We start from the raw sequence: 15,798 nt of genomic DNA, 5'->3' as shown, positions 1-15,798 counted from the left end.
CATGTAACCCCACTGTAATCTTGTAACCCCAATAGATAAAATAAAAACGCGAGTTACAGGTGAGTTATACGAAAGTTACAAGGAAGTTATAACACACTTGTAACTCTCCTGTAACCCCCGTATAACGCACGTGTACCCTATTACGTACACATCTCTCCGTACGATTGACGTACGTAATTTTTTTCCCTTGTTCTGACTGCTGATCATGATTTTTTTCTTCTCTTGTTAATATATTATTGTATTGTTGACAATGAAGGACACTTGTTCCTTTTATTTTAGCATCAACAACTATATGCTCACATATTGAGTATTGGTATGCTTTTTTGCTATTTTTTTCTCATATTTTTGCATTGTAATAATAAATGGGTGCTACACTTATATCTTATTTGGTGATTTGGTTGGATGTTTTGTGCATTTAATTGTATTTTTGGTGGAGTAATTATGCAAGTAAGCCGTAGAGACAAAACGGATTATCTAGAATCTTGGTATAGAAGTGTATTGTCATTTGTAAGACAATAATACATAGTTAAATTCATACTTTCAAGTCACACCACCTAGCCTGATAACTTTGGACCTAGTATTCCTATCGACCAACCAAAAGACATCAAGATTTCAAAATTTTGATGTTGTGTTTAATTTAATTCAAGTATTTTATAGTAAACAATTGTAATTTTGTGATTTGTACAATCTTATATTTTTGGCCATATAAGTTGTAATTTTGTAATTTCTAAATTCCGTACACTTTTTGAATAAAAAAAAATTGTATTATTTATGTTTTGGGTGTTTTTTTTGAGCTTTAGGGCCCGTTTGGGTCAGCTTATTTGGTGCGGTGGCGTTTTGAAAACGCACCTTGCCTGTTTGGGTAAACTGTGTTTGGGGCAGCTTATGCATTTTTAAAATGCTGAAAACAATGGAAAAGCAAGACTACAACCAGAAAGCTGTTACCACACATAGTTTATCGGCAGATTATTTTTTAATCAGCTTATCAGCAGATTATTTAATAAGCTACAGCTGCCCCAAACAGACCCTTAAAGATAGTATTTGCATTGTATAAATGTGAAAGGTAAAGTTTTTGCATTAGATATGTAAATACATAGGATTATTGGACTAAACTGTGTTTGGGGCAGCTTATGCATTTTTAAAACGCTGAAAACAATGGAAAAGCAATACTACAACCAGAAAACTGTCATCACACATAATTTATTGGCAGATTATTTTTTAATCAGCTTATCAGCAGATTATTTAATAAGTTACAGCTGCCCCAAACAGACCCTAAAAATGATAGTATTTGCGTTGTATAAATGTGGAAGGTAAAGTTTTTGCATTAGACATGTAAATACATAGGATTATTGGAATTAAGAGGTATGTATGTAAATCAAGTACTATTATGTAATTTTCTCTTTACCATTTAATTTATATTTGAAAAAAATTCTTCATTGACATTGGAAGCTGTCCTGCTTCTGTACTGCTTAATGGCAGACTAATGATCTCGGTACATAAACAAGTCAGGAAGTCAGGAATGTACTTACTTACAAACGATGAGTATTAAAAGACTTTAGAAGACATTTAAGCCATTCTGCTGCACTGTTAGTTGTATTTAGGTTAGATTATAGGTTTAACTTTTATTGAAGTCCTTGAAATTAAATATTGCTATATATATTTCCCACGCATGGTAGCTCCCCCGAGGAGGAAAGCATAACTAGCCGTTGATTTAGGTTCAAATTTATGTATGAAGTTTGAACTACAATTTTTTCTTGCCCATAAAATTCATTAAGGAAAATAGAAGACTGATGGAAATGAGAATGTAGAGAGTGAAACTAGGTGGTTCTTATTGCTATGAAGTTATTTGCAATTTCATGTCCTCAAAATATTGTAATTATGGGTCAAGTTATGGCTTCTAAGAGAATTTCCTAAATTTATTTTTAAATAAATATTTTTTAAAGATTCAAGTTAAAAAATATATATATATTATATTTATTTTAAATAAAAAGTTAAATTTATCTTGATCTAAAATGAGACATTTGGTATTTACTTTTTTATATATTATTGTTGCGTGTCGGAAGATTCGCAACAATAGAGTGATAATTTAACATCTCAGTTTTGTACAAAAATATAGCACACACACAGATAATTGGAAAAGTATTAGGAGGAGTCACCAATATTTTTTATTTGGAAATCAAAAGGAAAAAAACATGGGTTCACAGTATGGTTGCAGGTACATGGGTTCACAGTTCTCCTGAATTAGAGAAAATGTAATTAAAATGCTTATAATTGCAAGTACACTATAGATAATTGTAATTGGGCTACAAAGAATGTTGTTCTTGGTGATAATAGTAATAACCAAACATAAAGGCTGTAGTTGGTGCCTACAAACGTCGCAGTTAGTCATAAAGACTATAGTCGATTACTACAATAGTGTCAGTTAGCCACAAATGACGTAGTTGGATACTGTAATAATATTTGTTTACGGTGAAGGTTATGGTTGAAAATTGAAGTAGCAGTAAGCCACATAACTGTAATTAGTTACATAGGTCGTGGTTGGTAGATGTGATAACATCCATTGGCCACAGAGACTATAATGGGAAGCTTTAGTAGTAATTGACCACATAGGTAGTAGTTGGTAGCTGCAAGCCATAGTAGGAAGTTGCAGAAGTAACTGGCCTCATAGGTCATAGCACAGAGACTATAATGGGAAGCTTTAGTAGTAATTGCCACATAGGTAGTAGTTGGTAGCTACAAGCCATAGTGGGAAGTTGTAGAAGTAACTGGCCTCATAGGTCATAATTCGTAGCTACAAGGGTGTCAGTTGGTCACATAAGTATAGTGTTGAGCTGCAATAATGTTTATAGGCCATATAGGTCGTTTTGAGAGCTACATGAGCTTGAACACGTTGGCGTAGTTGGTCACTTAGGCGATAAAAAGTGAGTCGTAATAACGTCTGTAGGCCACAGAAGTCGTAATTGAGAGTTGCATGAGCATGGTTGACCACCATGGTCTTAAGGGGAAGCTGAAATGAGAGAACTTTAGGAGTGTAGAGAAAGTCATTGTATTCCAAGTATGTCAGTCATAAATCATTCCAGTCGAGAGTTATCGTGAGATATTCAATATGATGTTATTCATTACCCCAAATTGGGGTATGTTTTTGTAATGGATTTAGGGTCATTGCACAATATTTGGGTTGTGTCGTTACAACACAACATGTGTCGTGGCTTTACAAGGTGCTTCGTTGCAACATGCATCTTTGCCCAACAAGGACCACTGATGACGACGGGCAGGGGGCTGTCGATGGTGGTTGACGGTGGTTAGCAAGCAGTTGTTGAAGGTCATTGGCAACTACAAATACAAGATTTGTTTATTATGTCTTTGAATCCAAAACGAACCTCAAATTCTCCTTCTCTTCCTGCTCCAGCTTTCAGTGTTTGTCTTTGTCTTTTGGTCTCCCTTTAAAATGGAGGCAGGACTCTATTTATATAGGCTGGGAGTGGCCTTCCTTGTAAGCAGGGAAAGAATTTAGATCACTTCATTGGACTGCCTAGAGAGATTTTCACGATCAAATGATGTATTGTGAACATTTTAGAGCCTTAATGATGTCGAAATTGAGTAATCTTAAGCTCATTGGATTTATCAAATCTAAAAGTTTGATTTAATTATAAACTCAGATTTGGAATCCATTTGACTTTCTAATTAGTCATCCAAAGCTTTCGAAGGCGATTAAAAGATTGATATGGGCTCGATTTGAGTCGAACTAGACTAATTTTGATGTTATTACATTCGTCTCATCGAGCTAGTCGGTTTGACTTCAAGTTTGTTGAAATCTTTTTTTTTTGAAAGATTTTTAATTTGAGTTTAAGGATTTCTCATCCAAACAATGTCTCGAGATTCGTATCATACCTCAACGATCTTGTCATATGATGAAAATTAACAATGTCTCGAAATATACAACTTTATTATAAGAAAGAGCTTAAAATAAATAAAATAATTAGATTAACTCGGTTTTTTTTAAAAATAAATGTATATATTAAATCATAGATAGATTTAAATTGAATGCCTCGCTATTGAACATTCTTTATTCTAAAATAATAATTATAATAATAAAGTCTAAACTTAAAAAAGGTAATGAAAAAAAGTTCTACATAAAACTTAAAGTCCAATTCCTTAATATAATGTGCATTTACTCGCAATATAACAGTTGAAGGTTTAGTTTTCTACCTTGAGTTCGCAAGTTCGAAACGCAAATATTACTCTTTACGCTCAACTATCTCGAAAAAAAAATCCTTAATATAATCATACTTACTTTTAGGCCAACACCCACGAAAAAAACTTTCTTAATAACTCCTTACATAAAAGGTAAATTTAAGTGAAACATTAAGATTCAGAAAAGAAGGGACCCTTAAACTGACTTTTTTTTCTTATGAGTGCATGTGATATTTAAAGAGATAGGATGGCATCAGCTGACTTTAACATGAACATGAAAAACAATTTAACACATGCTATCAATAATTTGATAATTTCTTAGGGTAGAAATAGAGGCCTATGCTAGTAAACCAAAAGACACTAAGTAGGGGATTTTATAAATTGAAGTTTACCAAAATATATATGGAGATTTAGTTGCCAACTAGCCAAGGAGCCTTTCACTATATTAAATATATTATGGAAGTTAACGCTAAGAAGTATTTTGCCTAGTAAATATATAAAAAAGTGGGCTTGTGAAAATGTTTGACTTTGGGATTGTGTTAAAGTTGAATGACAATGTAGATATTTTTTAGAGCCCAATAATGCTCTACCTAGTAAATATATAAAAAAGTGGGCTTGTGAAAATATTTGACCTTGGGATTGTGTTAAAATTGAATGACAATGTAGGTGTTTTTTAGAGCCCAATAATGTTCTTTATGTGATTTAATGCTTAACTCCATAGATGTGTAGAGGCTAAGAGTACTTCTAAGGCTAGTGAGATTGTCCATAAATTCTTTCCTAAAGATAAAAATGTTTTCCACATGGAGTAGGTGGTATATGCATCCATAAAAATGTCAAAAATATATAGTGAAAGTAGGGGACCTTATTGAAGCCTTGAAGGCCACTTGAAGAGTGAAAGAAACCTTCAGTTGAACTGCCAATAATGATAGAATAAAATAACTTTAAAATGTAATCCCTTTAATCCACGAGATGAAGAGACTCGTAAACCCCATTTGAGGCATTCATGTCATAAGAAATTCTCAATTAATCAAATTAAATGCTTTCATAATGCCCAATTTTACACACACAATAAATAAAAAAAAATCCTTAGACCATAGTTATTGTTAAATGCATTCAGATTATCTCTAGAAATTAAGAAATTGTCAAAAGAGACATGTGCCATTATCTAACCTAATATAATTCACATGAAAGAATGAATCAAATCAGGTTGAGGTACAACATGTGAGCAAAACTTTATCGTAACTTTCATTATGCATAAATATCATAATCATTCATTGTAAGTTTCCCTCGGTTCAGGATCTATATTAGAAAAAGTAATAATTAATCTTACTATAGTCAACTACAATGAGCTTTGAGGCATTAATATTGGATCCTATAGAATAAAGAAGGGATGGTGTGCCATCTCACTAAAAATATGGTCAATACACAATAGATAATATATGATCTCCAAAAATATTCCAAGAGGCGGAGAACAATTCATGAACTGTGAAATTGTCATCACTAACATCTTCATCATGATAGGAGTTAGATATATTCTACTTGAAATGCTACAAACAGTATGACATTACATAATTAAGAATAGATAGAGAAGAGAATGAAGCTAAAGGGGTGGTAATAGCTTTGATAAAATTAATATTGGCTCTCCATTTTGCACTAGAATACATGAACTTGGGGTAAAACTTGCGTGCTAGACTTTCAAATAATCTTTATCTCTTTGCATGATTAATGAGGAGTTGGTTGTAATAACAAGCAAGGTTGTCATTTAAAGAGGGATTACTAGGGTGGGGGTCCAACAAAAGAAGGATCTAATTTTATCCTTCCTTGAATGCATTAATGCCAATTTCAAAGATATTCATAGAGAACCACTGTTATTTAACTCTTGCTTTAGGGAGAGTTCTAGCGTTTTAAGCATCTTAGGCAAATAAACATAATTTATCAAGCAAAATAAAAAATATGGCGAGCCATCAAAATAATTGTGAATATTTGTTTACTATAAAGATTTGAAATTTAGATATTACTTGGTATATGTTTTTATTTTTACCTGACTTCGTAGTTGAGAAAATGATTAATGAAAAATATTATTCATTTGAATGAAAGTTATCTCACAAAACATTAACATTTTTTTAAAAAATTATTTAAAATTGTGATGGAAAAAGAGCCTTTTAAAATAATTTTAAATTTGAAAAAAGTACATACATACCACATGATTTTTTTCATCTTTATGTATCTAGCACCTAAAATTTGATATTTCCATATATATAATTGTTATAACTATACTAAAGAATTGAGTGTTATTTATCTAAATATGAGAAATTAGATATGTGATTTATAAATATAAAAAAATTTGGGGTATGTACATAAATATCCCAAATTTGCCTCAGATATATATAACGTTAATCTGTTATCTACATTCACAATAAATTTCATAGTACTATCCTCTCTGCCAAAAAGAAATCCTAGCACGCACATGCCTCATTTTCCTCCTCCGGCAATTATCGTCCTCTCGTGCAACTGTAACCTGCCATGGCTGCTCAGCCCAGAGAAGGAAAGAACGTTGAAGAATGCGGAGATATAGCAGGGAATTGAAAGACTACTTAAAGTTTAACCGAAACGAAAGAGCCGCACAAGGAAACGTTGAAAAGCTCTTACCTTTCCCATCTATCTATCACCATTCCTTCGCCTTCCTCTTCCTCCTCCTCCTCCTCCTCCATTGCCCCATCTCTATAAACCTCTGTCTCCGAGGATTACTGCGGCGGAGTTGAGCATCGTTGTTAGCCAGGAGGAAAGAGGGATGGAGAAGACGAAGCAGCAGGAGGAGAAGAAGCCGTCGGCAGTGTCGGACGTGGGGGCGTGGGGAATGAACGTTGTGAGCTCCGTCGGGATTATAATGGCGAACAAGCAGCTTATGTCCACAACGGGTTACGCATTCACGTTTGGTCAGTTCTTGTACCATCACTTTTCAGTTGCGTTGCTCTGTCTCTCTCGCTGTCTATTGCGTCTCAGATTTTTTAGTGATTGATTTATGATGGGAAGACGCATTCACGTTTGGTCAGTTCTTGTACCATCACTTCTCAGTTGCGTTGCTCTGTCTCTCTCGCTGTCTACCGTGTCTCAGTTTTTTTAGTGATTGATTTATGGTGGGAAGCAGTTTTAGGTTTTGATATGAGATGTTAGCCCTCAGGTGGAGGGAGAAGAGGGAACTCTAGAGTGAGAGCTAATATCTTCCTTACCTAACCGATCTTAAAAACTATTCAAACTATTGATTAGTCAATGTGCTTTAAGGAATATTATTGCTCCTATTTGGCACAACACAATTAAAATACTTTCACAACAGAATTTCTATACTTATTACTCATTCATGATAAGGAAAAGTATATTTTATTTAAATTGTTCCATATCGATTTTCTTATCACCAATATTCTCATTGTTTTTGCTATTTTCATTCAGTTTATCAGTGATTAACCGCCATATTTTTCTCTGTCAGCAACTACTTTGACTGGTTTGCACTTTGGTGTGACTGCATTGGTTGGATTAGTTTCAAACGCCACCGGATATTCTGCTTCAAAGCATGTTCCTCTGTGGGAGCTTCTCTGGTTTTCCCTTGTCGCCAACACATCCATCACAGGGATGAACCTGAGCCTTATGCTTAATTCTGTTGGCTTTTACCAGGTTCTGATTTCATTACTGCTTCACCTCTTTTACAAATCAACATATCAAGTCCCTGATATAGAAATTTTTATAGATTTCCAAGCTTAGCATGATTCCTGTGGTTTGTGTGATGGAATGGATGCTTCATAACAAGCAGTATTCAAAGGAGGTGAAGATGTCTGTTTTAGTGGTGGTTGTGGGTGTTGGTGTTTGTACAGTGACAGATGTCAAAGTTAATGGCAAAGGTTTTATATGCGCGTGCATAGCAGTGCTTTCCACATCTTTGCAGCAAATTGTGAGTTCTTGCTAATCCATCAATTTTTACTTAGCAAAATTTTTTTAAAACCGTTTTTAAATTGGTTGAGTTTAATTCTTGTAATTTTCTGATTACGCTTTTAGATGCTTTGTACAAAAGTTTGTATGAATTTTGCTCATGTTCTAGCATGTTCTTAGACCTTAAGCGTCCCTGCTGAAACCTTATGCTCACTCCCAACAGCACACTTACACAAGAATATCACTATTTATTCACGTCTCTCCCATCAACACACTCTCTTGTAATTTTCTGATTACGCTTTTAGATGCTTTGGACAAAAGTTTGTATGAATTTTGCTCATGTCCTGGCATGTTTTTAGACCTTAAGCTTCCCTGCTGAAACCTTATGTTCACTCCCAACAGCACACTTACACAAAAATATTACTATTTATTCACGTCTCTCCCATCAACACACTTACACAAGAACAGAAGAGGTGAAAAGTACAATCAAGAGCTCTACTGGCTCTTTAATACTTGAATACTTTGGTGATTATTATGAATGGGAGGGTCTCCCCCTTTTATAGGGTCAAAAGCCTTTCCTTCCAACTAAAAGAATATCTCCAATTTTGTGGAAGCTTCCTACACCAAAAGTTATCTAAAACATTCCAGAATGCTAGATACACATGGGAATTATACATAATTCTAGACTATTTCATAAGCTTGCCATACATGACATTCTCCCCTAACAATTTTGATGATGCTCTTATACTAACTTTTTTTCAAAATACTCGATTGCTTTTGGAATTTTCAAAGAGCTTCCTTGGGCTCCCAATTCACTTCACTCTCCTCATTTGTTCATTTTTTTTTCAAAATGCTTGATTGCTTTTGGAACTTTCAAAGAGCTTCCTTGGGCTCCCAATTCATTTCACTCTCCTCATTTGTTCGACCTAACAAGTGTTCATGCAACATAGTACAATTCCTTCTCTACATGACCAATCAGTCAAGATGCACCCCTCCTTACAGTCGTGCAAAATATTTGTTACAAGTTTTGCATGCCGAGATCCCCCTTGATTCACATGGCCATGCAAGGACCAACTTAGCTTGAGTTTTGATGAGAATTCAAGTTTATCGGCGACCTTGTTCACATGATTAGGAACGATGAAGAGCCCTTTTTTTTAAGGGACCAACCTCTTGTTTACATCCTTATGACTTAAGAATCCATTCAATTTTGCTAATACAAGGTCCTTGACTTGGCACTCAATATTTGGTTGCACTCAATCTACATGCTTCTTTTGCTTTGCAACTTTGCATATCATCAGACTGCTTCCCTTATAACCCCTTCCAACAACACTCGACATTAATTTTTGTTCTATCATAGCCTTAGATGAACACTTAGATTTGCGGATGGTGGCTATCTATAACTTCTGCCCATCTTTAGTCTCCTCTATATGTTTGGCTGGAAAGCTAGCTTATGTTCGGTCTTCTCAATTACATGGCTTTTTATCCTTCACCAATAATCTAAAGAACCACAATAACTTAGTTTCACCTCCTTGGACTCACCCCCCTACTCCTACTTGCCATTCTTGACTAGAGCAACAAGCTTTACTTGAGTTGAGCACCCTGTCTCTCTATGCACATCATGGCACAAAAAGCACTTCAAGGGATACTGATCCTTTTTCCATCTTACCATACGACCCTATCTTCCCCTTGTGTATGGTTGAACTTATCACAACCTCTCCCACCTTCTCCTTATCTAGTACTTGGGGTCTGATTTGTTTCTTGGCTTGAACTCAAACAAGGCCTCCCCACTGACATGTTCTTTGATAGCTTCAACAAGCACCTTCATTGCAGCTTGAATTTGGTTCTTGGTTTGAGGCCTTCCATAAACTAGAAGAACATTTTTCTCATTCAAGGCGAGTACTCACTAAGGTTTTCTATCATTAAGAAAATGGGAGAAAATCAATTTAGACTTTTGTGACTTGAAGGACATTTGAAGTCCTTATTAATAAGCCCTTGAGGCTGAACATGAGTTGTTTGCGAATGACACGCTTTTTCTACAGCTGCTTGGCATCCACCATCAATAATGTACTTAGAATTGATCTACAATAATAAATTCAAAATTAAGATAAATATGAAAATTTCAGAGTTATATAAATGATATGTTGGATTTTTGAATCATAGAGAATGATATGGAAAAAGAGAAGAATATAATTTATTAATTGATAATTCATGATATAGGTCGAATCATATTTAATAAAAATTGAACTAACACTAAAATTGGTGGTATTTCTAACTTATGCTTTCATTCCAATTCATTAATTCATGATTGAGTTCATCCATTTTTCTAGTTTCTAAGGATTCTTGTAAGAAACTCTTTCGGGTTTAGATGAATTATAACTCTATCACAAAGTTTGAATTTCAAAACATCTCTAATTCACATCATCGTTAGACTTATAATTGTCATTATTAAAATAAAATTTTCTATAAATAATTTCATGCACATCATGCAGATAAATAATGAATGATACGTTATTTTCTGATGCATGATGAGTTAATGCTAAAATAACAATATGCTTCGTAAAGAATACACTACAACTAATTCTTAGAAGAGAAGATGAAGAAAAATTAAATTTAATGTTTGACAAGTTCTATTAAGATTTCTTCTCATAATAACCAAATCATATAAATATAACATGCTTGTCCTATGGATGAACAACTTTTCTAAAGAAAACTGATCTGAATGGCTTATATGATTTTTCATTATGAATTACTTTATAATTTAGTTAGATAGATGAAGATTTAGGGTTTGTTTAGGACGGTTGCAATTGTTTGAAGAAGCAGTTTTAGGAAGTTGTTGTTCAAAAAACTACGATGGTTATTAAAAAAAATCAAAATAAAATGAAATAAAATAAAAGTCAAACTATAGCTTTCTAACAACCACCACAGATAGTCAGGTCCGATGGAAAAACACAAGTTTCAACTACAATTTTAAAAAAACAGACAAAAGACAGTTTTGTCAAACAAAAAATAAAATAAAATAAAAATAAAGATAAAATTTATAATTTTCATGGAGATAATTTCATTGAGAACTTTGTCCAATGTTATATTAAGTGGACAAAATTTGCTCATCTTTCAAATTCAATCATGGATCTAGTTTCAATTAGAAATTCATGTGCAAATATGATATCATTTCTCATTGTTAGATTTTGAGTCATATTCAAACTCTTGCTCAAATATAGGTCAAGTTCATGACCATGTTCTAATTTAGGTGTTGTGGACTCTGAAAAATTTGATCGTTCCCCATGAACTCTCTGCATTTGTTTTGTTTTTTTTGTTGTGAGAGAGAACTTTGGAGGATCAAATTTTCAGAAGGAAAATTGAATAGTAGATAAGATACCACCCAAAGATTTCACATTCATTTTGCGAGGGCTTTTTGATATGGGGTTCGAGGTTTCCCATAGGCACAAGCCTCTAGGGTTAATAACCCCTCCAATAACGAGAGAACACTTTTTATTCATGTTAGTTATTAAGAATTGAATATTCAACATACAATAACAACATACTTAGGATTTTAAATTGTGAAAGTTTATCACTTGAAGCTTAAAGTGATTGGTGAGGGAATGAAGATAAAATCTGATCAAGATGTCATGGTTTCGTCATCTCAGGTCATTGTGGTCCCTGATCTAATTAGTTAGAGGAGATAGTCGATCTAACCTGACAAAAAAAATTTTCTCTGCAATCATGGGTTGCGTCATCCAAGAGATCCTTATAGATCTAGGGTGAATATTTGTCTAAGGGGACAAATTTAAGTCGATCTTAGCTAACAAATGGTTTTGTGTTAATCAATTGTACCATTATGATTTACAACTCAAATGGTAGAAAGTTATTGAGAAACATACGTGTTGCTGCCATGACCGTAATCTTTGTGAGCTGAAGTCAATAAGAAGTTTGTCACCTTCAACAAACTGCTGCGAATGGTGGATGAAATTTATTTTTAAATCTTTAGTGGTGATTTTAACTTGAATACTTTAGTTAACTACCTTAAATTTTTTTATTTAAAAGATTGACCCCTTTGGTTGAAATCTTAGATCAACATAGCCATCTTCGGAGAATTAGTCATTTAAAATATTTACATGTAAAGTAGAGCATTTAATTTTGTCCGTTTAGACTTTTAGGGTATAAGTCCTGTTAACTCTTGTCATTTTAAAAAGGAGGATCAGACTAGGTGATTTTGACTTGTAAATTTTTATTTTAGAATTTGGACATTTATCAAATTTACTAGACTCGTTAACTTCAGTCCTTACGAGGAGAATGATCGAATTAGTTAGGTGTGGCTTACAACTCTGTCTTATAGACAAGGCGACCCGATTAGCCCACGCAGCATTTTCGAACCTCGTATTTAAACATTTAATATTTTGGCTGGAGCACATACAAACATTTAAATCTATATATTTGAGTTATTTTATCTGGAGCATATGTTGACTTGAGACCATTTATATGATTTTAAAATATGAATTAAATCAAATGTTTGCATAGAAGTTTTTTTTTTAGCACTTTATTGTCTTTTGTTCGCTAGCAGATGTGTTGCAAATTTCATTGTTAGATTTTGAGTCATATTCAAACTCTTGCTTAAATATAGGTCAAGTTCATGACCATGTTCTAATTTTGGTGTTGTGGACTCTGAAAATTTTGATCGCTCCCCAGGAACTCTCTGCATTTGTTTTGTTTTTTTGTTGTGAGAGAGAACTTTGGAGGATCAAATTTTCAGAAGGAAAATTGAATAGTAGATAAGATACCACCCAAAGATTTCACATTCATTTTGCGAGGGCTTTTTGATATGGAGTTCGAGGTTTTCCATAGGCACAAGCCTCTAGGGTTAATAACCCCACCAATAACGGGAGAACACTTTTTATTCAGGTTAGTTATTAAGAATTGAATATTCAACATACAATAACAACATACTTAGGATTTTAAATTGTGAAAGTTTATCACTTGAAGCTTAAAGTGATTGGTGAGGGAATGAAGATAAAATCTGATCAAGATGTCATGGTTTCGTCATCTCAGGTCATTGTGGTCCCTGATCTAATTAGTTAGAGGAGATAGTCGATCTAACCTGACAAAAAAAATTTTCTCTGCAATCATGGGTTGCATCGTCTAAGAGATCCTTATAGATCTAGGGTGAATATTTGTCTAAGGGGACAAATTTAAGTCGATCTTAGCTAACAAATGATTTTGTGTTAATCAATTGTACCATTATGATTTACAACTCAAATGGTAGAAAGTTATTGGGAAACATACGTGCTGCTGCCATGACCGTAATCTTTGTGAGCTGAAGTTAAGCAGAAGTTTGTCACCTTCGACAAACTACTGCGAATGGTGGATAAAATTTATTTTTAAATCTTTAATGATGATTTTAACTTGAATACTTTAGTTAATTACCTTAAATTTTTTTATTTAAAAGATTGACGCCTTCGGTTGAAATCTTAGATCAACATAGCCATCTTCGGAGAATTAGTCATTTAAAATATTTACATGTAAAGTAGAGCATTTAATTTTGTCCGTTTAGACTTTTAGGGTATAAGTCCTGTTAACTCTTGTCATTTTAAAAAATCTTTATAGGTAGGAGGATCAGACTAGGTGATTTTGACTTGTAAATTCTTATTTTAGAATTTGGGCATTTATCAAATTTACTAGACTCGTTAACTTCAGTCCTTACGAGGAGAATGATCGAATTAGTTAGGTGTGTCTTACAACTCTGTCTTATAGACAAGGCGACCCGATTAGCCCACGTAGCATTTTCGAATCTCGTATTTAAACATTTAATATTTTGGCTGGAACACATACAAACATTTAAATCTATGTATTTGAGTTATTTTATCTGGAGCATATGTTGACTTGAGACCATTTATATGATTTTAAAATATGAATTAAATCAAATGGTTTGCATACAAGTTTTTTTTTTAGCACTTTATCGTCTTTTGTTCGCTAGCAGATGTGTTGCAAATTCTGTGACGGGTTTGAAATATTAATTCTTCATTTTAACATTTAAAAATAACATTTATGTCTTAAACTTAACCCCAAATTATGATATTTTACATTTAATTTAAGCTTAGCTCCAACCAAGTCTAGCCCTAATTTGTGATGTTTCATAAGTCAAGCTAACCCCAAAATTATAGAATTTGGAATTCAATTCAAGTTAGCCTCCTAATTTATGATATTTCATATTTCAGTCAAGCTCAACCCCTCCAATTATGATATTTTATTTAAGTTAAGCTTACACTTAGCCCCCAATTTATGATATTTCATATTAAATTCATTTTGCAAGTTCAAATATTTCACTGTTAATTTATTTATAATTATAAAAGCATACATTTAAATTCATTGCAATTCCAAAAGTTCACTTTTTTAAATTGCTTACAACCCGGGGGCATGAGAGAATGCCAACTTTCTCAGCTGTCTCAAAAGACTCATTGATCATTGTCACGAGACATTACGGTTAGGCAGCAAAATAAGTTTTTCAATTCGCGGTCTCAAAAGACGCAACGGGAGAGCAAACGTAAACTTTTAACCCGCAATCTCTATAGACGTAATTGGTTTTCCCTGTTCCTGGGTTAGATTGCAAACATAAAGCTTCTCGATTTTAAAAACAATTCTCTAGACGAGTTAGCGATTTTCCCCCCCTTGAGGGTACTGCGCTCTTCTCGAATGGAAGTTTTTGAAAATTTCCCATTTACCCCAATATCATACTAGTGGGAAAGCATGAAACCCCAATTTTAAAAGAATTCTACAAACGAGTTGGTACTTTCCCCGCCTGACCGGTACTGCGCTCTCCTCCAATGGAAGTTTTGAAAAGTTTTTCTTCTTCTGTTTCTTCATCCTCGTCACAATCTTCTTCATAAAAAAATAGAAGCTTGGTGCTCAAAGAAGACATAAATTGCATCCGAAGAGAATAATTCTTTTCTTGGCAGCAAGTGGTCTTTTTCTGTGGCCGGCTGTATTTCTGGCCCATAATATTGCTCATCAATATCCTCATAAACAATGGCATCTTCAACCATCTCATCAAAATCCTCTCAGAAAAATCTTTTGTAGCTTGAATTATGATGATTCTTCATCAGCATTTCCAAGAGATTCAGCAATGGTACTCGCACATTTGTCATCCTCGTGTTTGGAGATCAATTTGATGTACGAATCTTCTGATTCAAAAGCGTGAAAATCAGGTCTAATATCCACTCTTGACGCTCTCAATTCGTCACTTCACATACTGAACCACTCACAGAGGAGGGCGTATCTCTAGTTCAGGCAGGGATGAAGAATTTATAGGAAAATCATGGCTCTGCCTCATCTAGATGCTCATCAAGGTCACTGTTTGGCGCACCAGAAGTCTTCATCCAAAAATCAGAAGAAAGGGAACCTTCACAGTAAGTCCGCTCTATCCACAGTAGCACTACTATTTCCAAAATCTTGCAGAAAAGGGATTCCACTTCCAGAAGGAGTATCCGATTAACGGAGCGATGGATTCCTGCTTCACCCAAAACCGCCGGAGAATGTAGAGAGAGAGTGGATGGAGGAGGCGAAGGGCTTCTTTGTGCACTGCGATCTAATCCTTGCTTTCCCTGCTTGCCCTAATTGCGACTGTATTGCGAGAAGACGATTGCCAAGCGGAGAAACAGCGCTCGATTCGCAATGTAGGGCAAAAGGATGAAG

General features: G+C 34.2%; 1 protein-coding gene across 1 annotated transcript in view; it reads left to right on the top strand.

Annotated features, from left to right (window-relative positions):
* Positions 1 to 6,624: 6,624 nt before the first annotated feature.
* LOC110021749 (UDP-galactose transporter 2-like) overlaps positions 6,625 to 15,798 on the top strand; it is a 19,520-nt gene continuing 10,346 nt past the window's right edge. Inside the window, exons 1-3 of the mRNA XM_020720368.1 lie at positions 6,625 to 7,130; positions 7,679 to 7,863; positions 7,937 to 8,137. Coding sequence (XP_020576027.1) covers positions 6,986 to 7,130; positions 7,679 to 7,863; positions 7,937 to 8,137 — 531 coding nt within the window. The 5' untranslated portion in view covers positions 6,625 to 6,985. The remainder of the gene's footprint in view (positions 7,131 to 7,678; positions 7,864 to 7,936; positions 8,138 to 15,798) is intronic.

Source organism: Phalaenopsis equestris, unplaced genomic scaffold, assembly GCF_001263595.1.
Source record: "Phalaenopsis equestris unplaced genomic scaffold, ASM126359v1 Scaffold000140, whole genome shotgun sequence".
In the NCBI taxonomy this organism is placed as follows: domain Eukaryota; kingdom Viridiplantae; phylum Streptophyta; class Magnoliopsida; order Asparagales; family Orchidaceae; genus Phalaenopsis; species Phalaenopsis equestris.
The sequence above is the reverse complement of the archived record's forward strand: the minus strand, read 5'-3'. Positions and strand labels throughout refer to the sequence as shown.